This window comes from Chiloscyllium punctatum, chromosome 33, assembly GCF_047496795.1.
Source record: "Chiloscyllium punctatum isolate Juve2018m chromosome 33, sChiPun1.3, whole genome shotgun sequence".
Classification (NCBI taxonomy): domain Eukaryota; kingdom Metazoa; phylum Chordata; class Chondrichthyes; order Orectolobiformes; family Hemiscylliidae; genus Chiloscyllium; species Chiloscyllium punctatum.
The window spans coordinates 4,523,398-4,551,164 of NC_092771.1; the positions used below are offsets into that span (position 1 = coordinate 4,523,398).

General features: G+C 44.3%; 1 protein-coding gene across 1 annotated transcript; it reads left to right on the top strand.

Annotated features, from left to right (window-relative positions):
• Positions 1 to 27,767, top strand: klf13 (Kruppel like factor 13). The gene is made up of 2 exons (XM_072552761.1): positions 1 to 718; positions 24,544 to 27,767. The coding sequence occupies exons 1-2, from the start codon at positions 352 to 354 to the stop codon at positions 24,828 to 24,830; spliced, it is 654 nt and encodes a 217-aa protein (XP_072408862.1). The 5' UTR covers positions 1 to 351; the 3' UTR covers positions 24,831 to 27,767.

The following is a 27,767-nucleotide window of genomic DNA, read 5'->3' on the forward strand; positions in this document are numbered from 1 at the left end:
GAACCAATAGAAGTGGAGATTCTGAGACTGACGGTCATGTCCCGCCTCTAACCTGAGGCTCAAACTGTAATAAGGGCAGATCCATTTTTTTTAGCTACAATGAGACAAAGACGGACTGATTAGTTAGTTGCTTTTTCCCTCCAAATGGTACTTAACCCAAAACTTAGCCCCAAAATTGACCCGGAGGAGTTTTCTTAAATCAGAGAAAGCAGATTACGAGGCTGTGCAGATACTTTTCTGCATTGCAATATTTCCGGGAGTCTGGGTGTGTTCCCACTCGTTATCAAACAAAGGGGTTCGGTGCCTGGGATTTTCAGAGGGGCTTGTGTCCTTGTTATTGTCGCATGCGAAATGGCGAGTGCGGCTTTCGATCGTTTTGCTGCCGAGTGCCTGGTGTCCATGTCCCGGACAGCAGTGGTCCACAGTCCCAGTCCAGCAGCCACTCCCCCCGGGGACTGTCAGGACAAAGGCACCGGGTTGCTGCTGGTTCTGGCTGGGATCCCGGCTCAGGGCGGCCCGTCGGCTGATGGCAGCCCGCAGGACGGAGCGAGGAGCCTGGCTACCGAGCACTGCGTCCCCCCGAGACCCAGATGCCGGAGAGGCAAAGGCAGGAGCGGTCAGGAGCGGCGGCCCAAGAAGCACCAGTGTCAGTACCCCGGCTGCGGTAAGGTCTACGGCAAATCCTCGCACCTGAAGGCTCACCTCCGGACTCACACAGGTCAGTGTGGCCTAGGGGCCATTCCGCACCGCAATATCACTCCCAACCCTTGCCCACCTCAACACCACCACTCCAATAACCTCCCACCAATACCACCTCAACTCCACCCCTTTCCCACCACCCCAACCCCAATACCACCCCTTCCCTACCCTCACCACAACACTATCCCCCACCCCAACATCTCCCAGCCCTGCCCAAACACCGCCCCCCCCAACCGGATCTCATCGCTAATACTATTCAGCAGCACCATCCTCCTCCCACCATCACTCCTGACTCTACTAACAACATCGCCCCACCCAAACCCAACTCTCCCAGACCTATCTCCTCCACCTCATCCCAATGCAGTCAATCCCCTTTTGCTTCCACACCCAATGCCACCCCCACCCCACCTCACCTCACCCCACACCCAATCCTACACCTTTGGACCCCTAACCCTAATGGCAGCCTGTCCCAGAGTGTTGGGATGAAATCCTAGCACTCAGCCCAAAACTGCATGTTGACTTCAAATAATATTCCAGACCCCAAAGTACATACCCCTGACCCTCAAAATACACACCCTCCTGCCCCAAAATACTCTCCATGGCTCTAAAACAACTCACATCTCTGTTTATCATTTCCATCCACCCATCAGCAATCAAATATCACCTCTCCCACACCCAGGATGCTGCCTGTCTCCAACCCCCTCAACTCGAGGTGCTGCCTCTGCGTGCCTCCGCTGCCCCAGGGCACTGCTGCGACCCCAAAGACTCAAAACACTGATGCTCTTCATCCCAAAATCTCCCAACCAGGAGGAGGGGGATAGGAGTGTGGGAAGGAGGGTGAGGAGTGGAAAATGAGGGAAGTGGATTGTGAGAAAGAAAGGCAAGAGAAAGGGAGGGTGGGCAAGGAGTGGGCAAGGAGTGGGAGGGGAAGGGAGTGTTAGGTACTGCAGTGGTAGAGGGAGATGAGAGGGAAATGGATGATAATGGGGCAAGGAGGGCAAGAGAGAAACAGAGACAAGGATATTGGAAACGGAATAGATGAGAGATGAAGGAGAATGGGGGAAGAATAGGGGATGAGGGCAAAGGAGGGGGAGGAGGAAATGGAGAAAGGGGCTGGATAGCAAAAGGGTGAGTAGGAAGTGGAGGAATAAGGGGAGGGGTTGAGCAACAGCCAAGAGGAGGACGACAATCCCACATTCATCAAGAATCAGACATTGAAAGTGAGAGACCTGGACAGCAAAAAAGACAAGTAACCATAACCTAACATATGCTCTTCATACTCTTGCCCCTCGCTCGCTCCCTCTATTCCCCCCTCCCCTCTCCATTCCACCACCCCTACTCTCTCCAATTTCCCCACCTCTCTGCATTCCCACCTCGCACTCACTCTCCTCTCTCTGACCTCTCCCTCGCACTCTCTCTCCCTCTCACTTTCCCCTTTGCAGTCTCTCTCCGCCAATTCCTTTGTACCCACTCTGTCACCCTCATCATCCTCACTTACTCTCTTCCTCCTTGCTTTTGCACTTCCTTTCTCTTCCCACCTTTGCACTCACTCCCCACTCTCACTCTACCCTCCTTGCACTCTTAGACACTCTCACTCTGTCCCTCTCACCTTTCAGCAATTGTTTTTTCCCCTCCAGCTCCGACTGCTCCCTCCTCCCCATTCCAACCCATAAATTTTTTCCATTTTGTCCCCATTGCCACGAAGTTCCCTACCATCTCACTCCCCATGCCATTCACTCCCCCACTCGCTCCTTGACATCTTTCCTATTCTTCTTGTTTCTGCTGTCCCTTTTCCCCTCCACCCCTCTCCTTTCTGCACCCTCTTGCTCCCTTCTATCTATCTGATTTCATCCCCTCACCCTTTTCTACTGTCTCCCCCACTTCCCCCCTTTCTCCCACCTCTGCCCAACACTCTTTCCCTCCTCCCCCTCCCTCCCATCTTCCCCTTAATCTCACTGCCTTATCCCTCCATCTACCAGTTCCCTCTGCCTCGCTCTCTTTCTCCCTAACACTTCTCTCCTTCTCCTCCCCACTCCCTCATCTTTTACTAAAGGATTTTTGTAAAACCTGCAAATTCCTACCTAATAGCAATTTAAGTTTACATCACATTCCCAGCTTCTCAGTAGACCTAAGGATGGACAGTAAATTGGAGCCTTGCTAGTGATGGGTGCCCATTTCATTGGAATGAAGAATAAGACATTCTTATGTGGGGCGTTGCACAGTTCAATTCTAGTCTTGCTCCATGTTCACACAGGTACTTAGGAACCAAAACCCTTGCTGATTTCCTCCTCTTGCACTCGGATGCTGAGATCAGTTGACTCAGCAGGGACCAGGAATTGAGTCCAGTTTGTCGTAGAAAAGGGTGGGTGCAGGGGATCTGTGAAGTTTGAGTATTTCAGCTCTTCTTCCATTTGTTGAACTTCTCCATAAAAGTATAAAAGTAGACAAAGGTGAACAATTCAAACTCTACATTTTTTAATCAAATAAATAGCCAGTTACCTACCTGCCTAGCTCATAGGGGAAGCAGCAAATTGAGTTGTTTTTCTGCACACAGTTAATGGTAAATTAGTGGTGGCCTTTTGGGTCTCCCTATGATTGCTCTGCCACGGTCGTTGGGTAAATTTGCCTGTTTTTTAATTCTTTCATGAGACATGGGTGGCACTGGCTGGTCAGAATTTATTGCCCATCCCTTGTTGACCTTGAGAAAGTAGTGGTGAGCTGTCTTCTTGAACTGCCACAGTCTGTGTCCTGAAGGGTTGACCCACACTGCTGTTAAGGAAGGAATTCCATGATTTACCCCTCTGACAGTGAGAGAATGGTGATATATTCCCAAGTCAGGCAGATGAGTGGTTTGGAGAGGAACTTGCAGGTGATAATGTTTTCATGTATTTGCTGCCACTGTCCTTCTAGATAAAAGTGGTCATAGGTTTGTCTGAGGAGCCTGTTAATTTGATATTGCCTCTTGGCAACTGGCTGATGACATTCTGTAATAATACTGCAAGTGTCAGTTAGAAAAAAAATTGTGCAGTATTTACACACGAATTAGATCAAAAGAACGCAAGGATATTCACCTAAATCAGAAAGCTCTCCTAAGTTACCTCTCATCTCCCCCATCCTCCATTAGACCATATAACATAGGAGCAGAAATTAGGCCATTCAGCCCATCAAGTCTGCTCCACCATTCAATCATAGCTGATAAATTTCTCAATCCCATTCTCCCACTTTCTCCCCATAACCCTTGATCCCCTTTACAATCAAGAACCTATCTATTTCTGTCTTAAATATGACCTGGCATCCACAGCTTTCTGTGAAAGCTAATTCTATAGATTCACCACTCTCAGGCTGAAGAAATTTCTCCTTTATCTCTGTTCGAAAAGGTCTTTCTTTTAGTCTAAGGCTGTGTCCTTGGGTCCTAGTCTCTACTGCCAATAGAAACATCTTCCCAACACCCACTGTGTCCAGGCATTCAGAATTCTATAAGTTTCAATCAGATCCCCCCTTATCCTTCTAAACTCCGTTGACTATAGACAGAGAGTCCTCAAACGTTCCTCTTATGTTAAGCTTTTCATTCTTGAGACCATTGCCGTGAATCTCCTCTGAACATGCTCAAGGGCCAGTACAGCCTTCCTGAAATATGGGGCCCAAACCTGCACACAACACTCCAAATGTGACCTGACCTACCTGTCCAGCTTCTTTCCCATTTGTCCGTTGCATCCTCCCCTCTGACCTATCACCATTACTCCCACCTCCATCCAGCTAAAACACTCTCACCTTCCCCTCTAGCCCCACCCCCCTCCCCTCCCCCTCCCCCCTCCCCCTCCCCCTCCCATTTATCTCCCCACCCCCTCGGCTCACAGCCTCACTCCGACTGAAGGGCTTTTGCCCGAAACATCGACTCTCCTGCTCCTCGGATGCTGCCTGACCTGCTGTGCTTTTCCAGCACCATACTCTTGACTCCAAATGTGGCTTGATCAGAGCCTCAGAAGTACATCCCTGCTTTTATATTCAAATCCTCTCAAAATAAATGCCATCACTGCATTTGCCTTCCTAACTACTGACTCAACCTGCAAGTTTAGCTTGAGAGAATCCTAGACTAGAATTCCCAAGTCTCTTTGCACTTCAGACTTATGAATTTTCTCCCCATTTAGAAAATAGTGCATGCCTCTATTCTTCCTACCAAAGTGCATGACCTCTCATTTTCCCACATTGTATTCTTTAAGCTCAAGATCTAGTCCCATTCATGCATCACTGCTCTCCTTTTTGAAGGCACCTGTCCACCAAACATTCAAGTTTGGCACTCCCATCTATGTGAAACCCTTTGCAATGTTCCAAAGTCTTTGGATTTCTCCAATTCTTGCATCTTCCTGTTAAATTGTTCCCCAATTGGTGCCTTTCCATCTCTCCCTCCTCTACACCGACCCTTAAAATATCGCTGTAACTGAATTTGTGGTCATCTGCCCCAATATTTCTGCATTCACTGTGAAATTTTGATTGTTTTTCCTCCTTGATATTTTTATGATGATAACAATGCTATATAAATACAAGTTGGTATGATGACAACTTATGAAATATCAAAACATATAAAAACACCACAGCTGGAAGGTGTTCAGAACAATATTGGAATTAAGATATGAAATGGGATCAGAAGTGGACCATTAGAAATATGAATAGGAGTAGGTCATTCGGCCCCTTAAAGCATGCTCTGCCATTCAGTAGGATCATAGCTGATTCAACATTCCTCACATCCAATTTCCTGCAATTTTCCTATCGCTCTTGATTCCACTACTGACCATAGAATATAACAGCTCAGTACAGGTTCTTCGATGTTGTGCCGACATGTGAAACCAATCTGAAGCCCATCTAACCTAAACTATTCCATTTTTGTCCATATGCCTACCCAATGACCATTTAAATGCCCTTAAAGTTGACAAGTCTACTACTGTTGCAAGCAGGCCGTTTCACATACTTACTACTGTCTGAGTAAAGAAACAATTGCTGACCTCTGTCCTATACTCATCACCCCTCAATTTAAAGCTATGTCCCTTCGTGCTAGCCATCAACGTCCAAGGAAAAAGGCCTTCACTGTCCACCCTATCTAACCCACTGATCATTTTGTATGTCTCTAAGTCATCTCTCAATCTTGTTCTTTCTAACGAAAACAGCCTCAAGTCCCTCAGCCTTTCCGCGTAAGACCTTTCCTCCATACCAGGCAACATCCTAGTAAATCTCCTCTGAACCCTTTCCAATGCTTCAACATTCTTCCCGAAATGTGACAACCAGAAATGTATGCAATACTCCAAGTGTGGCCGTACCAGAGCTTTGTACAGCTGCAACATGACCTCAGGCTCCGAAACTCAATCCCTCTACCAATAAAAGCTTACACACTGTATGCCTTCTTAACAACCCTATCGACCTGGGTGTCAACTTTCTGGGATGTGTTTACTTGGACACCAAGGTCTCTCTGCTCATCCACGCTACCAAGAATCTTACCATTAGCCCAGTACTCTGTATTCTTGTTACTCCTTCCAAAATGAATCACTTCACACTTTTCCACATTAAACCCTATTTGCCACCTCTCAGCCCAGCTCTGCAACTTATTTATGTCAGTAACGTGCAACATCCTTTAGCATTATCCACAACTCCACCAGTCTTAGTGTCATCCGCAAATTTACTAACCCATTCTTCTACACCCTCATCCAGGTCATTTATAAAAATGAGCAGCAGCCCCAAAACAGATCCTTGTGGTACACCACTAGTAACTGAACTCCAGGATGAACATTTCACATCAACCACTACCTTGTATCTCTTGACGCTAGCCAATTTCTGATCCAAACCGCTAATTCACCCTCAATCCCATGCCTCCATATTTTTGCAATAGCCTACCAAGGGGAACCTTATCAAATGCTTATTGACATCCATATGTGCCACATCAACTGTTTTACCCTCATGCATCTGTTTGGTCACCTTCTCAAAGAATTCTAAGGTTTGTGAGGCATGACCTACCCTTCACAAAATTAATTTTACAGAAGGGCTCTACCTCCATGGTTGTTTTTGGCAAGGAGTTGTAAAGACTCCTTACGCTCGGAGAGAAGTTGTTCTTCCTCATCTCAGTCTGAAATTTATTCTGAGACTATGCCCTCTAGTCCTAGACTTTCCCATGAGGGGAAACATCTTCACAGCATTTACTCTGTAAAGGCCCTTAAGAATCCACTATGATTCAATGTGTTCACCTCTCACTCTTCTATACTTCAGTGAGTAGAGTTCCATCCTATTTAGCCTTTGCTCATAAGACAATAAACAATAGGTACAGGAGTAGGCCATTCTGCCTTTCGAGCCTGCACCACCATTCAATATGATCATGGCTGATCATCCTTAATCAGTATCCTGTTCCTGCCTTATCTCCATAACCCTTGATTCCACTATCCTTGAGAGCACTATCCAACTCTTTCTTAAATGAATCCAGAGACTTGGCCTCCACTGCCCTCTGGGGCAGAGCATTCCACACAGCCACCACTCTCTGGGTGAAGAAGTTTCTCCTCATCTCTGTCCTAAATGGTCTACCCCGTATTTTTAAGCAGTGTCCTCTGGTTCGGCACTCACCCATCAGCGGAAACATGTTTCCTGCCTCCAGAGTGACCAATCCTTTAATAATCTTATAAGTCTCAATCAGATCCCCTCTCAGTCTTCTAAACTCAAGGGTATACAAGGAACAGGAGAATCGACGTTTCGGGCATCAGCCCTTCTTCAGGAATGAGGAAAGTGTGTCCAGCAGGCTAAGATAAAAGGTAGGGAGGAGGGACTTGGGGGAGGGGTGTTGGGAATGCGATAGGTGGAGGGAGGTCAAGGTGAGGGTGATAGGCTGGAGTGGGGTGGGGCGGAGAGGTCAGGAAGAAGATTGCAGGTTAGGAAGGCGGTGCGGAGTTTGAGAGATTTGACTGAGACAAGGTGGGGGGAGGGGAAATGAGGAAACTAGAGAAATCTGAGTTCATCCCTTGTGGTTGGAGGGTTCCCAGGCGGAAGATGAGACGCTCTTCCTCCAACCGTCTTGTTCAGTATAAGGTAGTCCCGCCATTCCAGGAATTGACCTTGTGAACCTATGCTGCACTCCCTCAATAGCTAGAATGTCTTTCCTCAAATTTGGAGACCAGAACTGCACACAGTACTGCAGGTGTGGTCTCACCAGGGCCCTGTACAACTGCAGAAGAACCTCTTTGCTTCTATACTCAATCCCTCTTGTTATGAAGGCCAGCATGCTATTAGCCTTCTTCACTACCTGCTGTACCTGCATGCTTACCTTCATTGATTGGTGTACAAAAACACCCAGATTTCTTTGTACTGCCCCTTTACCTAAATTGATTCCATTTAGGTAGTAATCTGCCTTCCTGTTCTTGCCACCAAAGTGGATAACCATACATTTATCTACATTAAACTGCATCTGCCATGCATCTGACCACTCACCTAACCTGTTCAGGTCACCCTGTAATCTCCTAACATCCTCCTCACATTTCATCCTGCCACCCAGCTTAATATCATCAGCAAATTTGCTAATGTTATTACTAATACCATTTTCTATATCATTAACATATATTGTAAAAAGCTGCGCTCCCAGCACTGATCCCTGCATTGCCCCACTGGACACTGCCTGCCATTCCGAAATGGAGCCATTTATCACTACTCTTTGTTTCCTATCAGCCAACCAACTTTCAATCCAAGTTAGTACTTTGCCCCCAATACCATGCGCCCTAATTTTGTCCACTAACCTCCTATATGGGACTTTATCAAAAGCTTTCTGAAAGCTTCCAGGTACACTACATCTACTGGATCTCCCTTGTCCCACTTGAGTTACATCCTCAAAAAAGTCCAGAATATTAGTCAAGCATGATTTCCCCTTCATAAATCCATGCTGACTCTGACCTATCCTGTTACTACTATCCAGATGTGTCGTAATTTCATCCTTTATAATAGATTCCAGCATCTTTCCCACCACTGAGGTCAGACTAACTGGTCTATAATTCCCTCCGTCGCAGGAATCATTCTAGTGAGCATCTTCTGAACTGTTTCCAAATAAATTATGTATTTTCTTAAGGCAATCAAAACTCTCACAGTACACTAGATGTGGTCTCATCAGCACTTTGGACAGTTGTGGTAAGATTTCCTAACTCTTATGTTGGCCCTTATTTAAAGGAGAATAATCCATTAATCTTCCTGATTACCTGCTGCACCTGTGTGCTAGCTTTCTGTGTTTAATGCACAAGATCCCCCAAGTCCCTTTGTGTTGCAGCTTTCGGCAGCTTTTCTTCATTTAAATAATACTGCTTTTTTTCAGAAATATAGAGGCATTGAGGTACACAGTACAGAAATAGGCCATTTGGCTGAACTCATCCTTGCCAACTAGTTTCCTAAACTGAAGTAGTCCCATTTACCTGTGTTTGGCCCATATCTCTCTAAACCTTTCCTATCCATGTGCCTGTCCAAAAGTCTGTTGAATGTTGCAATTATATCATCCTCTACCACTTCCTCTGACATCTTGTTCCATATATGCACCACCCTCTGTGTGGAAAAAGTTGTCTCTCAGGTCCCTTTTGACTCTTTCCCCTCTCACATTAGAAGTACCCCATATGCCACCACCAGTGGTCAGTAACAGCAGTATGCACCATCTAGAAGATGCACAAGGGCTCCTTAGTCAGCACCTTCCAAACTCTCAACCACTTCCATGTGGAAGGACAGGGGCAGCAGATACATAGAAACACCACCCCCTGCAAATTCCCCTCCAAGCCCCTCAACATCCTGACTTGGAGTCGCAGAAATGTTTAGCATGGAAAGAGACCCTTCAGTCCAACCTGTCCATGCTGACCAAATATTCTAAATTAATCTAGTCCCATTTTCCAGCATTTGGCCCATATCCCTCTAAACCCTTTCTATTCATATACCCATCCAGATGCCTTTTAAAGGTTTAATTGTACCAGCCTCCACCATTTCCTCTGGCATCTCATTTCATACATGCATCATCCTCTGTGTGAAAAAAATTGCCTCACAGGTCCCTTTTTAAATTCTTCCCACTCACCTTAAACCTGAGTCCTCTAGTTTTGGACTCCCTTCTCATGGGACAAAGACCTTGACTATTCACCCTATCCAAGTCTGTCATGATTTTATAAATCTCTATAAGGTCACCCCTCAGCCTCCGACACTCCAGATAAAATAGCCCAAGTCTATTCAGCCTCTCCCTGTAGCTCAAACCCTCAAGCCCAAGCAGTATCCTTATAAATGTTTTCTGAACTCTTTCAAGCTTCACAACATCTTTCCTATAGCAGGGAGACTAGAATTGCATGCAGTATTCCAAAAGTGGCTTAACCAATATCCTGTACAGCCACAACACAACCTCCCAAATCCAATACTCAACACACTGATAAATAAAGATAAGCATACCAAATGCATACTTCACTATCCTGTCGACCTGTGACTGGGCTTTCAAGGAACTATGAACCTGCACTTGGAAATATATCACAGTTCTTTCAGTGCTGCCAGATCAGAATTCTGGAATGACCTCTCTGACAGTGCTGTGGGTCTATCAAAACTTCAAGGATTGCAGCAGGTCAAAGAGGCACTTTCTACAAGGACAAATAGGAATGGAAGAAATGGTAGCCCAGCCAGAAATAGCCACATTCTGTAGAAACCTTCCTACGTAGTCACTTATAAAACATTCTGACCTTGCAGCATGCCTGTCAGTTGGGTGGCTGCCTACAGTCCCAGTTTAAGGCTCTTCATTCATTTTTAGTCCACTGGCATTGGTCTTTGTTCTCCCTTCCAAAATGAACTTCACATTTTACCAAATTGTATACCATTTGTCAATTTTTTTGACCACTTGCTTGACCTATCAGTATCTCTCCGTAACCTATTTGTATCGCTCTCACAACTTGCGTTTCCACCTACTTTTGTCTCATCTGCAAGTTTGGCTACAATACATTTGATTCCTTGTTCGAAGTCATTAATGTATATTGCAAACTATTGCATTCCCAGCACTGGTCTTTGTGGATCTCCAATGATTACAAGTTGCCAACCTGAAAAAGAACCTCTTATACCCAATTTCTGTTTCCTGCATCAATTCTCTCTTTGTGCAGTACCATGGGCTCTTCTCTCATGACGTCATCTTTTGTGAGGTACCTAGTCAAACATCTTCTCAAAGTTCAAGTACAACACATCTAGTGATTTACCCCTCTATCCATTCTGGTTGAGACTTCCTTGGAAAGCTTGAATAAATTAGGCAAACGTGATCTTTCTTTCATGAAGCTATGCTAACTCTGCTTGGGGTGGGGGGGGGGGGATAAAGAAACTAAAGAATGGCAGAAGCTGAAAATCAGAAAGAAAAACAAAAACAAATTGCTGTAAAAACTCAACAGGTCTGGCAACATCTTTGGAGAGAAAAAGAAGAGCAACTGGACCTGAAATGTTACCTCTACTTTCATGCTTTTGATGGGTTTAAGGGCCAATTTGCAAATAGCTAACAGATTCAGCCTCAGGCAAAAGGCTTTCAAATAAAAGAAACACTTCTACAAAGAAAGGGGAGCGGCCAGTTCTCCCACTCAGTTTATCTTTGGTTTTTGCAGTCAGGTAATTTTGAGGCTACTGATCAAAGTAACAGCAACATGAAAGAGGTTGTTCTGTGCTGACATCTCTCTCTGTTCTGTAAGACTGTGTTTGATTTTTCATTTTGTGCCAAGGAATGTTTATGGCAATTGTTGTAAGTATTTGGAACAGCATCATTAAGGTGGGATAATCTGTTGGATTTTTGGATAGGTTACGTTATTCTGTATTCTGTTCTCTTTTATTTGTGTTTCATCCAGTAATTTTATTAATAAATTCTGTTTTATTGAAGACTAAGTGGTTTGACCAGCTGCATCACTCCTGGAATATCTGCATTACACCTGCTTAAAACAACTAGCAAAGTTAGAGTCTGGGCTACTTCCTTGAAATGTTTTGAGGGGGTCTGGTATGGTCCATTACAGTGGATTTTGAATTTAGTCTGTGTGGCTATTACTGACTTTTACCTTCAACTTAACACTCATTAACTTCCTTGGTTGACTATGATTGATTTATCCCTCTCCTTAGAATCTTTCCTCCTTACTGGGTTATATTCAGCCCTTTGAGCTGGCTCTGCTACTCAATATAATTGTGAATTATCTGTTTATGTTTCAAATTCCACACTCCTGTCCAGCCTGAATGATGCTAGATTCTCTTTAGGTGAGGGAATCAAAAGTCGCAGTAAAACACTTGTCCTTGGGGAAAAAAATTCTCATCTTTGTTCTGAAAGATAGACCCCTAATTTTACCCAGCAAAGGAAACATGCTTTCCATGTTCAACTTATCACGACCATTCAAGATTCATAATACGCTTCAACAAATTTACCCCTCATTCTTTTAACCTCCAGTAATAACAAGCACAGCTTGTCCAACCTATCTTCACAAAACAGTCCAATCATTATAGATACAGGTTGTACCTCCATGATCTGACACCCTGGTCCAGTATACACAGTTGGTTCCAGTTCTAGTCTAAAGTTGCTGTTAAGGTTACAAGTCATTGCCTGCAAATGCTTGGTCTGCAGTCATATTTATTTCAGTGAAGCACTTTTAATCTGCCTGGACCCTTTAGTGAAAAGATATATTTTATTGCGCACAGCTCAGTGTGGAGAGTGTAAAATTAATTGCTACAACTTACAGGAACAATCGTCTCTGATGTTGGTGCTTATGTAATTTTCTTGTTTTCAAGGTTCCATATTAAGGAACATGTATTGTTTTAACAATTTACAGGAAGAAATTTGAATTGAACCTTATAATGAAATGCATAAGTATTATGAGCAACATATAGCAAAGGACATTTTAATGGTGTTTAAGACTCCTGTGATCCGGCAAAGGCCCAGTTCAGAGACTGCTGGATTATGGTGATACAACTTGTGTCAATCTAGTAAACCTCCTCTGAATTGCCTCCTACACATTTATAACCTTCCGTAAATAAGGAAATCAAACCTGCACACTGTATTCAGGGTAGGGTCTTGTCAGCAAACTGCTTGTTCATCATTCTACCTGAAGCACGAATTGAATCATTGGGTCATATCCTGTTTTATTTATTCAGACAATTCATCAAAACAGATACTATCAGTTAGATGACATGCCTTTGCTTTTTCATAGAATGGTATGTTTGCTATTAATTATTAGCCACAACTTATTGTTTTAATCCCTGTTCCTCACCAAGGAACTGTATTCATCCCTAGCTCCTTATCCTCAAGCTAAAGTAAATAATTTGTTGACATAAAAAGAATGGATGTTGCACAATATGCCTGTAAAACCCTGATTAATGTTATCAGACCTATTTTACACATCATTTAAAATGCCTTGCATTTATAATGTTCCATACTGGAAAATCTCTCTTGACATCAAGTCGCTTTGAAATGGTGAAGTTAGTACTTTATTTTTATACTATTGGTATTTTTTTTTCAGATTATAAATAGTTTCAAGGATGGGGAAAGAGAGACAATGTTTCTTAGTGTTGTGGATGACTTCTGCTGTCAGAGATCGTATTTAAGATTTGAGTGTTGGCAGCACTTTGGCCCTGCAGGGCAAGGAGTGATTCACTCACCAGAGTCAGTTCACCACATGGAATTACCTGTCAGTCTGATCATGTCCATGAAGCTTTGAGATGTCACAAAGTTGTTGCAATACATATTAAAACACGAGTAGGTAAGACTGTAGATGTAATTTTTCTCAGTACAACTACAGAACAACCTTTTATAATTCTATTTTTAATCTATCTTTCCAACTGTCGTATATATCCTGGGATTATATTTTGGGAGAGTTTAGTGAGATCTTTATTCCTTATCTGAACCATCCTGTCTCTATCTGCATTGGAATGGTTGAATACTAATACCAAATATTTGAAGTAGAAAGTGTTCCTTTCTTTATCGTCAACATCTCATGATGAGTAAAATTTCACTAAAATAAGTTTCTCCTTAATTTACCCTGTCAGAAACAGACTTGATCCCATTTTTGCTGGTGTATGAGGTTATTCTGACCATGAGGTGGGTTTATGGCAATCTAAAACTAACAATGATCAGACTCTCTTAAAGGCTCAATGTATGTGTATAGTTCCAGTGAGATACTTGGGGATATTGATAAGTGTCCCATTGATCCATTTCAGTTTAATGATTTCAACCAGCAGAATGATGAAGTTTAGAACTCACCTCAGCATCCTGGATTCAGGTGTAAGAATAATAACTTGCTTTATACAGGAAGATGAAGAGAAGGTGGCATAATTTTGCATCAAGCGGGAGGCAGAGTCTGTGATAGGTAAGAGTTACAGGCATGGAGAAAGCTAAGGCAACTGGTAGAAGGGGGTCAAAACAGTCATTCCCCTGAAAAAGAAGTATCCCATTTTGGATACTGGGGGGCGGGGGGAGGGAAATCTTAACACGGGCATGCATTGGAATGCAGGTCTCTAGCACAGAATCTGTCCCTGTTGCACAGAAGGGAAGGGGGGGGGGGAAAAGGAGGAGAGTGTTAGTCTTTGGGGACTCAGTAGGTACAGGGGCAGATAGAAGGTTTGTTTGGAATGAAAGACACTCACTGTTGGTGCGTTGCCTCCCAGATGCCAGGGTCAGTGATGTCTCGGATTATGTCTTTGGGGTCCTGAAGGGAGAGGGTGACCAGCCCCAAGTCATGATCCACATAGGTACCAACAACATGGGAAGAAAGAGGGATAAGGATGTAAGGCAGGATTTCAGGGTGCTAGGGTGGAAGCTGAGAGCTAGAGCAGAGTTGTTATCTCTGGATTGTTACCCGTGCTACATGATAGGGAGGCAAAGAACAGGGAGAGATACCAGCTGAACACGTGGCTGCAGGGATGGTGCAGGAGGGTGGGTTTCAGGTACATGGATAATTAAGGCTCATTCTGGGGAAGGTGGGATATCTACAAACAGGATGGTCTTCACTTGAACCAAAAGGGTACTAATATCCTGGGTGGGAAATTTGCTAGCACTATTGGGGTGGGTTTAAACTAGCTCAGCAGGGGTTTGGGAACCTGTCTTGTAGTTCCAGTGCACAGGAGGATGAGAGTCGGGAGGACACGGACAGGATTTCACGGTCACAAGAATATGCTGGCAGACAGCAAGCTGGTTTGAAGTGTGTCTAGTTCAATGCCACAAGTACTCGAAATAAGGTAGGTGAGCTTACAGTATGAATAGGTACCTGGGACTTCGATGTTGTGGCCATTTCGGAGACATGGATAGAACAGGATCAGGAATGGATATTGCAATTTCCAGGGTTTCGATCTTTCATTAAGATCAGGGAAGGTGGTAAAAGAGGGGAAGGTGTGGCTTTGTTAGTCAAGGACAGTATAATGGTGGAAGAAAGAACTTTTGATGAGGACTTGTCTACTGAGGTGATATGGATTGAAACAGGAGGAGAGGTTGCACTGCTGGGAGTATTTTATAGGCCTTCGCAAAGTTCCAGGGATGTGGAGGCGAGGATTGGCAAAACAATTCTGGGAAGGAATGAAAGGAACATGGCGATCATTATGGGGTCTTTAACTTTACCGACATTGACTGGAAATGCTATAACTCTAGTATGTCAGGTGGATCAGCTTTTGTCCAATATTGTAGAAGGGCATCTTGACAGAATGCCGAAGGGTCGACAAGGGGGGAGGCGACACTGGATCTGGTGCTTGGTAATGAACCAGGCCAGGTGTTTGATTTAGTGGTAGGGGAGCACTTTGAAGAGATTGATCATAATTTGATTATGTTTAGTTTAGTGACGGAAAGGGATAGGCACATGCCACAGGGCAAGAGTTATAGATGGGGGAAGGGCAATTATAATGTGATTAGGCAAGACTTAGGAGGCATAGATGGGGTAGCAAAATGCAGGGGATGAGGTCAGTTGAAATGTGGAGCTGGTTTAAGGTCTGATATTGCGTGTCCTCGATAGGTATGTCCCTGTCAGGCAGGGAGGAAGTGATAAGGTAAGCGAACCATTGTTTACTACAGAAATTGCATCTCTTGTTAAGCAGAAGAGGGAGGCTTATGCGACGTTGAGACGAGATGGTTCAGATGGAGTGATGGAGAGTTACAGATTAGTTAGGAAAGATTTAAAGAGAGAGTTAAGAAGAACAAGGAGGGGACATGAGCAGTCTTTGGCAGGTAAGTTAAGGAGAATCCTAAAGCTTTCACTCAGGAAAAGGAGAATATTGTAGAGGAGAAGAATGAGATACGGGCCATTAGACTAGAAAGATTGAGGTTAGTAAGGAGGAGATGTGATCATTCTAGAATGTGTGAAAGTAGATAAGTCCCCTGGGCCAGATGGGATTTATCCAAAGATTCTCTGGGTAACAAGGGAGGAGATGGCAGAGTCTTTGGCCTTGATCTTTGAGTCACTCATTGTCTACAGGTTTAGTACCAGAGGCCTGGAGGATTGCAAATGCTGTGCCCTTCAAGAAGGGCAGTGAAGATGACCCAGGTACTTATAGACCAGTGAGCCTTACGTCTGTTGTAGGAAAAGTTTTGGAAAGGATTATAAGAGATAGGATTTATAATCATCTAGCAAGCAACAATTTGATTGGAGATAGTAAACATGGTTTTGTCAAGGGCAGGTCATGTCTCACAAACCTCAATGAGTTTTTTGAGAGGGTGACCAAGCATGTGGATGAGGGTAGGGCAGTTGACGTGGTATACATGGACTTCAGTAAAGCCTTTGATAAGGTTCCACATGGTAGGCTTTTGGAGAAAATGTGGAGGCATGGGATTGAGGGTGATTTAGCAGTTTGGCTTTCTGTAAGAAGGAAATAGAACATAGAACATAGAACAATACAGCGCAGTACAGGCCCTTCGGCCCTCGATGTTGCGCCGATCAAAGCCCACCTAACCTACACTAACCCACTATCCTCCATATACCTATCCAATGCCCGCTTAAATACCCATAAAGAGGGAGTCCACTACTGCTACTGGCAGGGCATTCCATGATCCTACGACTCGCTGAGTGAAGAACCTACCCCTAACATCAGTCCTATATCTACCCCCCCTTAATTTAAAGCTATGCCCCCTTGTAATAGCTGACTCCATACGTGGAAAAAGGTTCTCACTGTCAACCCTATCTAACCCCCTAATCATCTTGTACACCTCTATCAAATCACCCCTAAACCTTCTTTTCTCCAAAGAAAACAACCCCAAGTGCCTCAGCCTTTCCTCATAGGATCTTCCTACCATACCAGGCAACATCCTGGTAAACTTCCTCTGCACCCGTTCCAGTGCCTCCACATCCTTCCTATAGTATGGCGACCAAAACTGCACACAATATTCCAGATGCGGCCGCACCAGAGTCTTATACAACTGCAGCATGACCTCAGGACTCCTGAACTCTATTCCTCTACCAATAAAAGCCAGTACGCTATAAGCCTTCTTCACTGCACTATTTACCTGGGTGGCAACTTTCAGAGATCTGTGTACATGGACACCAAGATCCCTCTGCTCTTCCACACTACCAAGTAGTCTACCATTAGCCCAGTAATCCATCTTTTTGTTACTCTTACCAAAGTGAATCACTTCACACTTAGCTACATTGAACTCCATTTGCCACCTTTCTGCCCAGCTCTGCAGCTTCTCTATATCCCGCTGTAACCTGCCATATCCTTCCTCACTGTCTACAACTCCTCCGACTTTCGTATCATCCGCAAACTTGCTCACCCAACCTTCTAACCCTTCCTCCAGGTCATTTATAAAAATGACAAACAGCAATGGTCCCAAAACAGATCCTTGCGGAACACCACTAGTGACAGCACTCCAAGATGAACCTTTGCCATCAACTACTACCCTCTGTCTTCTTCCAGAGAGCCAATTCCTAATCCAAACCTCCAACTCACCCTCAATGCCATATCTCTGTATTTTCTGCAGTAGCCTACCATGGGGGACCTTATCAAACACCTTACTAAAATCCATATATACCACATCTACCGCTTTCCCCTCATCTACCTCCTTCGTCACCTTCTCAAAGAATTCAATAAGGTTTGTGAGGCACGACCTGCCCTTCACAAAACCATGCTGACTATCCTTGATCACATCATTCTTATCCAGATGTGCATAAATCCTATCCCTTACAATTCTCTCTAAGACTTTGCCCACAACAGAAGTGAGACTCACTGGCCTATAGTTACTAGGATTATCCCTACTCCCCTTCTTGAACAAGGGAACCACGTTTGCTAGCCTCCAGTCCTCTGGCACTACTCCTGTAGACAAAGAGGACACAAAAATCAAGGCCAATGGCTCTGCAATCTCCTCCCTTGCTTCCCAGAGAATCCTAGGATAAATGCAATCAGGCCCAGGGGACTTATCTATTTTCACCCTTGCCAGAATTTCCAACACCTCTTCTCTACATATCTCAAAGCCATCCATTCTACTTATTCGTGCCTCAGTATTCATATCGACAACAATGTCCTGTTCCTGAGTGAATACTGACGAAAAGTATTCATTCAGCGCCTCCCCAATCTCTTCAGCCTCCACACGCAACTTCCCATTACTATCCTTGATTGGACCTATTCCTTCCCTAGTCATTCTTTTATTCCTAACATACCTATAGAAAGCCTTAGGGTTTTCCCTAATCCTACCAACTAAGGACCTTTCATGTCCCCTCCTTGCTGCTCTTAGCTCTCTCTTCAGGTCCTTCTGGGCTACCTTATAACTCTCAACCGCCCCTATTGAACCTTCACGCCTCATCTTTACAAAGGCCGCCCTCTTCCATTTAACAAGGGATTCCAACTCCTTATTAAACCACGGCTCCCTCACACGACCCTTTCCTCCCTGCCTGATAGGTACGTACTTATCAAGGACACTCAATAGTTGCTCCTTGAACAAGTTCCACATATCAATTACGCTCTTGCCTTGGAATCTACTTTTCCAATCCACACATCCTAAGTCATGCCTCAACGCATCATAATTTCCCTGCCCCCAGCTATAACTCTTGCCCTGTAGTACACACTCATCCCTCTCCATCACTAGACTAAAAATCACCGAATTGTGGTCACTGTCCCCAAAGTGCTCACCTACCTCTAGTTCTAATACCTGGCCTGGTTCGTTACCCAGAACCAAATCCAGTATGGCCTCACCTCTTGTTGGCTTATCTACATATTGTGTCAGGAAACTCTCCTGCACACATTGCACAAACACTGACCCATCTAACGAACTTGAGCTATAGCTTTCCCAATCAATATCAGGAAAGTTAAAGTCTCCCATAACAATCACCCTATTACTGTCACTCTTCTCCTGAATCATCTTCGCAATCCTTTCTTCAACGATTCTAGGACTATTCGGAGGCCTGTAAAAGACTCCTAACAGGGTGACCTCACCTCTCCTATTCCTAACCTCAACCCAAACTACCTCAGATGGCAAATCTTCATCCATCTTCCTTTCCACCGCTGTAATACTATCTTTGACAAGCAAAGCCACACCCCCCCCTCTTTTACCCCCACCTCTGACCCTACTAAAACATTTAAACCCTGGAACCTGCAACAACTAATCCTGTCCCTGATCTAGCCATGTCTCCGTAATAGCCACAACATCGAAGTCCCAGGTACCAACCCACGCTGCGAGTTCACCTACCTTATTTCGTATACTTCTGGCATTAAAGTATACACACTTCAAGCCACTCTTCTGTTTACAGGCACCATCCTTTAAGATTGATGCCATATTCCTACCCTCCCTACACTCCAGGTCCTGCACCTTAAAGCTACAGTCTGGGTTCCCATGCCCCTGCAGAGTTAGTTTAAACCCCCCCCAAGAGCACTAGCAAACCTCCCCCCAAGGATACTGGTGCCCCTCAGGTTCAGGTGCAGACCATCCTGTCTATAGAGGCCCCACCTTCCCCAGAAAGAACCCCAGTTATCCAAGTACCGAAATCCCTCCCTCCTGCACCATCCCTGTAGCCACGCATTTATCTCTTCTCTCTCCCTATTCCTCGACTCTCTATCACGTGGCACGGGTAACAAACCAGAGACAACAACTCTGTTCGTTCTAACTCTGAGCTTCCAACCTAGCTCCCTAAAAGCCTGTCTAACATCCTCAGCACTCCTACCTATGTCATTGGTGCCAATATGGACCACGACTTCAGGCTGCTCCCCCTCCCCCTTAAGGACCCGGAAAACACGATCAGAGACATCACGTACCCTTGCACCTGGGAGGCAACATACCAAACGTGAGTCTCTCTCGTTCCCACAAAACCGCCTATCTGTGCCCCGAACTATCGAGTCCCCAATTATTATTGCTCTGCTCTTCTCCACCCTTCCCTTCTGAGTAGCGGGGACAGGCTCCGTGCCAGAGGCCTGAGCCCCGTCACTTACCCCTGGTAAGTCGTCCCCCCCACAAGTATCCAAAACGGTATACTTGTTCTTGAGGGGAACGACCACAGGGGGTCCCTGCACTGGCTGCTTCCTCCCAGTCCCCCTCACTGTCACCCATCTATCTGCCATCTTTGGAGTTACTACTTCCCTATAGCTCCGATCTATGACCCCCTCTGCCTCCCGAATGATCCGAAGTTCATCCAACTCCAGCTCCAGTTCCCTAACACGGTCTTGGAGGAGCTGGAGATGGGTGCACTTCCTGCAAGTGTAATCAGCAGGGATGTCCATGGCATCCCTCACCTCATACATGTTGCAGGAGGAACATTGCACTGCCTTCACCGCCATCCCTCTAAAGCTAACCTTTATTTTAAAAAACTGGGTCTAAAGAATACAACAAGCAAAATTCGGCACTTACCTCCTTACTGCAACGGATCTTATTATTAGGTTAGAGTGGTGGTTGATGGAAAATATTCAGCCTGGAATCCTGTTGCTATTGGTATGCCACAAGGATCTGTTTTCGGACCAACGTTGTTTGTCAGTGACTGGGACAGAGGCATAGGTGGGTGGGTTAGTAAGTTTGCAGGTGATATTAAAGTTGGTGGAGTGATGGACAGTGTGGAAGAATGTTGAGGGTTGCAGGGGAATTTGGATAAACTGCAGAATTGGACTGAGAAGTGGCAAATGGGAGTTCAATGCAGGTAAGTGTGAGGTGATTCACTTTGGGAAGAATAACAGGAAGGCAGAATACTGGGTCAATGGAAAGATTCTTCATGGTATGGATGTGCAGAGGGATCTCTATGTACATAGATCCCAGGTTAACAGTGCTGTTAAAAAGGCATACAGAGTGTTAGGTTTTATTGGTACAGCGATTGAGTACCAGAGCTGTAATGTCATGCTGCAACTGTATAAAATGCTAGTGCGGCGTCACTTGGAATATTGTGTGCAGTTCTGGTTGCCCCATTATAGGAAGGATGTGGAATCATTAGAAACGGTGCAGAGGAGATTTATCAGGTCTGGAGCGAAGGTCTTAAGAGGAAAAGCTGAGGGACTTGGGTCTGTTCTCATTGGAAAGAAGGGGCTAAGAGGTGATTTAATGGAGACATACAAGACGATCAGAGGATTAGATAGGGTGGACAGTGAGTGTCTTTTTTCTGAGGATGACGCCAACAGCTTGTACAAGGGGGCATAGTTGCAAATTGAGGAGTGGTAGATTTAAGACAGATGTCAGAGTCAGGTTACTTACTCAGAGTGGTTAAGGATGTGGAATATCCTGCCTGTCAATGTAGTTAACTCAGCCATATTAGGGGCATTTAAATCGTCCTTGGATAAGCACATGGATGATGATGGGATGGGCTTAGATTAGTTCATAGATCAGTGCAACATCGAGGGCCGAAGGGCCTGTTCTGTGCTGTATTGTTCTATGCTCTATAGATAGTAATGTCACTGGACTAGTAATCCAGAGCTTGGGCTCATGTTTCGAGAACATGGGTTCAAATTCCACTATTATTGATGGATTTAAATTCAATAACCTGGAATATAAATCTTGTTTCGATAATCTCATTGTATAAACCCAACTGGTTCACTAACATCTGGAGGGAAATCATCTTTGCCTGGTCCAAACTATGTGCCCCCAGAACCTCAGTAACTTGGTTGACTTTTAACTGTCTTCTGAAATTTCCTCACAACCCACTCAAGGGGATTTTAGGGATGGACAACAAATACTTGGCCTTTGTTAACAACGCTGACAGCCCATGAAAAAATTAATAAAGACAGATAGCCCAAGGCACTTCACATCAATGTAACCAGTTAAAATGTGATGCTAAAATAGATATTAGGACAGTTGACCAAATGCATGCACAAAGAGTTTTAAGCCTCACATCTGTCCTAAAACGCCTATGCGAGAGTGTCAGGTAAGAGTCGCAACTAATATAAAGAGTAGAATCTAGCTTGACTGTAATGACTCAGTGGTGAAATAGACAGATTGGGTTCATACCTAGAAATGTGGTGCTTAAATGACTGGTGCCTCTGAACCCTATCCAAATGAAAATTAGTTTAGGGGTGGAGGGGGGAATCCAAATTCAGTTTAAATAAAAGTAAAATGGGCATTAGAGATTTGAAATAAAAACAAAGGGCTTGAGAAATTCAACAGGTCTTGCAGCATCTGTAGAGAGACAAGGAAAGTTAAAATTTCAAGTCTGATATCACTTGTTTGGAGAACGCATTCTCTCTGTATTGAATTGAATTACATTTATTGTCACATGTACTCATGAGTACAGTGAAAGGTTTACAAGTTGCCACTTAGTGCCATCTTGGGTAAAAAGGTACCTAGGTACAGAGGAGAAAGTGAGGACTGCAGATGCTGGAGATCAGAGCTGAAAAATGTGTTGCTGGAAAAGCACAGCAGGTCAGGCAGCATCCAAGGAACAGGAGAATCGATGTTTCGGGCATAAGCCCTTCTTCAGGAATGAGGAAGGTGTGCCAAGCAGGCTAAGATAAAAGGTAGGGAGGAGGGACTTCGGGGAGGGGCGTTGGGAATGCGATAGGTGGAAGGAGGTTAAGGTGAGGGTGATAGGCCAGAGAGGGGGTGGGGGCGGAGAGGTCGGGAAGATGACTGCAGGTCAAGAAGGCGGTGCTAAGTCCGAGGGTTGGGATTGAGATAAGGTGGGGGGGGGATGGGAAAGGAAGCTGGAAAAATCTGCATTCATCCCTTGTGGTTGGAGGGTTCCTCGGCGGAAGATGAGGCGCTCTTCCTCCAGGCATCGTGTTGCCATGGTCTGGCGATGGAGGCGGCCAAGGACCTGCATGTCCTTGGTGGAGTGGGAGGGGGAGTTCAAATATTCAGCCACTGGGTGGTTGGGTTGGTTGGTGCGGGTGTCCCAGCCGTGTGCTCTGAAATGTTCCGCAAGTTGGCGGCCTGTCTCCCCAATATAGAGGAGGCCACATCGGGTGCAGTGGATGCATTAAATGATGTGTGTGGAGGTGCAGGTGAATTTCTGACGGATATGGAATGATTCCTTGGGGACTTGGAGGGAAGTGAGGGGGGAGGTGTGGGTGCAAGTTTTGCATTTCTTGCAGTTGCGGGGGAAGGTGCCGGGAGTGGAGGTTGGGTTGGTGGGAGGTGTGGACCTGACGAGGGAGTCGCAGAGTGAGTGGTCTTTCTGGAACACTGATAGAGGAGGGGAGGGAAATATATCCTTGGTGGTGGGGTCTATTTGGAGGTGGCAGAAATGACAAAGGATGATACGATGTATCTGGAGGTTAGTGGGGTGGTAGGTGAGGACCAGTGGGGTTCTGTCCTGGTGACGATTGGAGGGGCAGGGTTCAAGGGCAGAGGAGCGGGAAGTGGAGGAGATGTGGTGGATAGCATAGTCAACCACGTCTGAGGAGAAATTGCGGTCTTTGAAGAAGGTACCACGTCTGAGGGGAAATTGCGGTCTTGGTACAAAGCAGAAAAATAAAGTCAAAAGTTAAACATTACAGCCCTTATTAAAATAATTGAAAAACAAGGAAACACAGTTAAGAGTTCAACAACATAGTCTCTATAAGCACCTGGTCATGCTGGCCTTGTACTCCTCACAAGGGCTCAACCTCTCCGCACTGGTGCCATGGGCTGTCTGTTCCAGCTCGCGCCCTTGCTGTTGCTCATCCTGAGCTGCCCCCTCCCACTTTCGCTGCCATCCGCCTGCTCCCACTCTCATCATCTGCAGTCCCCAGGACACCGGCTGCCCTGGGTCACCCCCTCCCACCTCTCGTCACCATTCACCCCAGGCCAGCTGCAATAGGACAATTGCCAGAGGCCAGAGACCTGAGACCTTTTCTTGCTGTCATGTTGGGCATGCCCTCCTCCTGCTGGCTTGATCTCCTCCATAACGATTTCTCCCTCACTGCACAAACTCGTACCTTGCACAAGGTAAAAAGATTATAAACTAAGAAGAAAAAGCGAAAGAATAAAAAAGGCAGATGGAACAGACGGGCCACAAGGAGGAGCCCTCACCCTGTAATGATCCTCTGACACCATCTTGTGATTTTTCCAAAGAAGCTGTTTGTTTTGTAAAAGAATTAAATTTGAGTTCCATTGTAGAACTTCAGCACAAAAATCAAGATTAATGTTCCAGTGCAAGTCTAAAAGGAGCATTGCACTGCTGTGGATAAGATGTTTTGCCAAGGTCCAATTAAGCCTGCTCAGTGTTTGTGCAGATCCTAAGGCACTGTTTTGAAAAAGAGTAAAGAAGTTATTTCTGGTGCCTTGACCAATAATTATTCCTAATCAACAACACGAGAAACAGATTTTTAAAATTGGCGTTTGCTGAGCGCAAACTAACTATTGCATTTCCTGCATTTACAGCAGTGACTACATTTCAAAGAGTGCTGCATTAACTGTAAAGTGCTTTGAGGTGGCTGGTGATTGTGAAAAGCTCCATATAAATGAAAGGTATTTTAAAATCTATTATTAATTAAATCTGTTCATTTTAATTTCAGGTGAGAGGCCATTCGCATGTACTTGGCCAGATTGCAACAAGAAGTTTGCTCGCTCTGATGAATTGGCTCGACACTACCGCACCCACACAGGCGAGAAGCGTTTTCGCTGCCCCCTCTGTGAGAAACGCTTCATGCGCAGCGACCACCTGATGAAGCATGCTCGGCGACATGTCAATTTCCAGCCCAGCATGCTGAACAGGGCGCACAGCTCACGGCCGAGCTCAGTCAGTGATTACAGCCGATCAGATGCATCCAGCCCAGCGCTAAGTCCCGCCAGCTCGCCCTAAACACTCCTGTGCCCGATGACTACACTTTTCATTTGTCTAACCTCACAACCGTGGAACTTCACTGCAACAGTGAAAAACAAAAAAAGAGATGTTAGATTGGTCGATGTTGAAGGGACAGCATCACCGCTACTGAGTCTTTAAAAAAAGTTAACAGCTTTAAGAGAAAACACAAAATGACTACACGTTCACCTCAGGATATGTTACTTTTCTTTTAAACTGCACAATAGAGAAAGCAACATGCAGTTTAGATTTAACCTGGTTCAGTTTTTCCCTCAGGGATGATAGTACATTTCTCCTGTACCATTGCCTTGCCTTAAATATTTGCACTCTGATTGCATCGATGTCATGTTGATATGCAGGGGGATACATTGGTCAATTCTGCTTTTGAAACTTTAAAGTTTGTGGCTCGAGTGTTAATCATGGGGTTGTTGTAACTTGTATGTTCTTCCAAATCACAGCACACGTTTCATTGGTGGCTGAAAGGGGTTTGCAATTTTCCTGGTCATTTATCCAACCCTCAACCTCCTCCAGTACGCTGCATATCACTTTCAGAAGGTAACTAAAGAACAATGCACGAGGTGGAGGAATCGGAGCTTTCCTGTTTCTGAGTTAAAGTCACAAGCTGCCAGTGGATGTTGTCTTTCCTGCTGATCACCATGCCTTCTGTCCCTCTCCACAACAAAAACATAATTACTCTGTAAAATTGTATGCAAACTTAGAAAGTTCATATTGTGAACGAATGAAAAACGAGAAGCCATTCCAAAATGTTCTGAAGATATTTTAGAATAGTTTTAAGTGCTGTCAAATGTAGTGTATTGTATACTCGAGGTTATTGGTTGCATTGTGGAATGATAATATACATTCCAAAGGAATCCATGTGGACAGTGTACATACTTGCTTTGCATGGAAGCTATTGCCTCTGGCCCCTTGTGTTTGTTGTGTTGATAGGGTCAGTATAGCACTATAGGTACTTGATTCTGAGATCAGGTAACTTTACTCCTGTACCTCTTGCACTCTCTCGTAGTAAATGTGTCTGAAACACATCAACTCGCAGATACTCTTTGATAATCTTCTGTATTTATTTTTGGGTTTCTATTTAATTGTAAAATGCAATAGGCTGGTCCTTTTATTAAAAAAAAGAGGAGAATGTATGGTCAAGTTGAGTGGTTAAATGTTTGTATGTGTATGATGGAAGCTGAATTAATCGCACTGACTTGTCAGTTAAACTGGTACATACAATTTTTTTTAAAATTGTCTTACGCCACAAGAATTTAAAGTTTATTTCACAATCTACTCCTCTCCATCAAAAGCTGGCATAATTTAAAAACTGTAAATATTTTTCTGATAACTTATCCTGCCTACTCATTGCTCTCCCCCTCACCCCCCAAAAAATGCTTCTCTTTCACTGTAGTATTAGTTCCACAAGCAAGCTGCCCTTCAATACCTTCACTCACGTTTGAACTTACACTGTGATCATTGATAAGTCTTTAGTCATGAAAGATATAATAGTCAAAAGTCTGTCCTGTTCTTAACAAATGCTAGCATTTCTCCAGCAGCAATCATTGGAACATGATCAGAAACAGGAACAATTACCAAGAACTGCCCTGAGGGTGGAATGAGCTAATTCAGTAAGGGACGAAATGTATGGTTTACTATTACACTGGACAGTTCATCAGACATATAATCATTTTGGATATGAACTAATACTTTATAATGGTGTGGATTATTATAGGAAGTAGCTGCTCACTGTCATTTGGCAATTTATGGAAGTGAACTTCTGAGGCTGCAAAACAAATATGCTCAGACCTCAAATGTATTGTAGATTGGTTTCCCGATTAAAATAACTCAGATTGAAAGCCCCAAAGAGGCCCACTGTATAAAAGTAATGAAGCTAGGAGCACATTTGATAAATACAACAAATACTTATTTAGGAAGGAAGGCAATTTGAGGAATGGCTATGGCAGGATGAGGACGAGTTTTTTTTAAAAAAGGTTTCTAAAATTGGGTTTAGGACTGGCTACAGCACTGAGATAGCGTTGTCCTTTCACCTCAGAGGTTTTGTTCAAATACCGTTCAGAATGGAGCTAACAGTCATCAATTTGAAATTTTGATATCATTGTTTCTGTGCATTGAGATACTGAAATTAATTGCTGCTGCTATGGCGCAGACAATCTCACTCCAAAATGGGGAGAAAAATAATCTAGATTTACCTTTGTTCTCTAACCTGTGCTGTACCTGGCCTAGGAGTGTTTGATGAGACAGTACAGAGGGAATATTATTCTGCTTCAATTTAATGTACCTATCCTGGGAATTACATGGTACATCAGTTAACTGTTTCATTCCCACAATGGACATCTCTTAGCTTTAAAATTGAAGGTCCTTCAACTGCCTACTTCTCAAAAAATAAATGATCGCAGGTTTCCAGAGAGTCAAGAGTTTTTTGGTTTCATGTATAAGAGTGAGTGATAGCACCAGCTATGTCAGTAATGTTAGCTAATGTTAATGAAGCAAAATTACAAGCTGATCTGTATTTTAGAGAGTGTGATTCTTTGGTGCTTATACTGTATATTTATATTTAGGGATTGGGCAAGATTCTCCCTTTCCAATCAGACTGTTCAATTTTTCCTCAGGACCTCGTGTGCACATGCTATGTAAATCATTAATTTCTATTTTATGTAAATAAACCAGTTCTAACTTGAGAAGGCCATGTAGTGACTCGCTACATGCATCCAATCATTATTAAAGGGATCACACTTCACAATGCTGGTGCTCACTGCTCTGATGTTCTGCTTTGTATGCTTTTTGTAATTTTACTTTGTACATCAATATTGTGATTATTGTCCTATGCAAACTTTAACATGAGCAAAACTACAGTTTCTTAACAAATAATATGCATGGATAGTGAGGGCTTCTTTTAAATAAATGTTTAAGACTTTC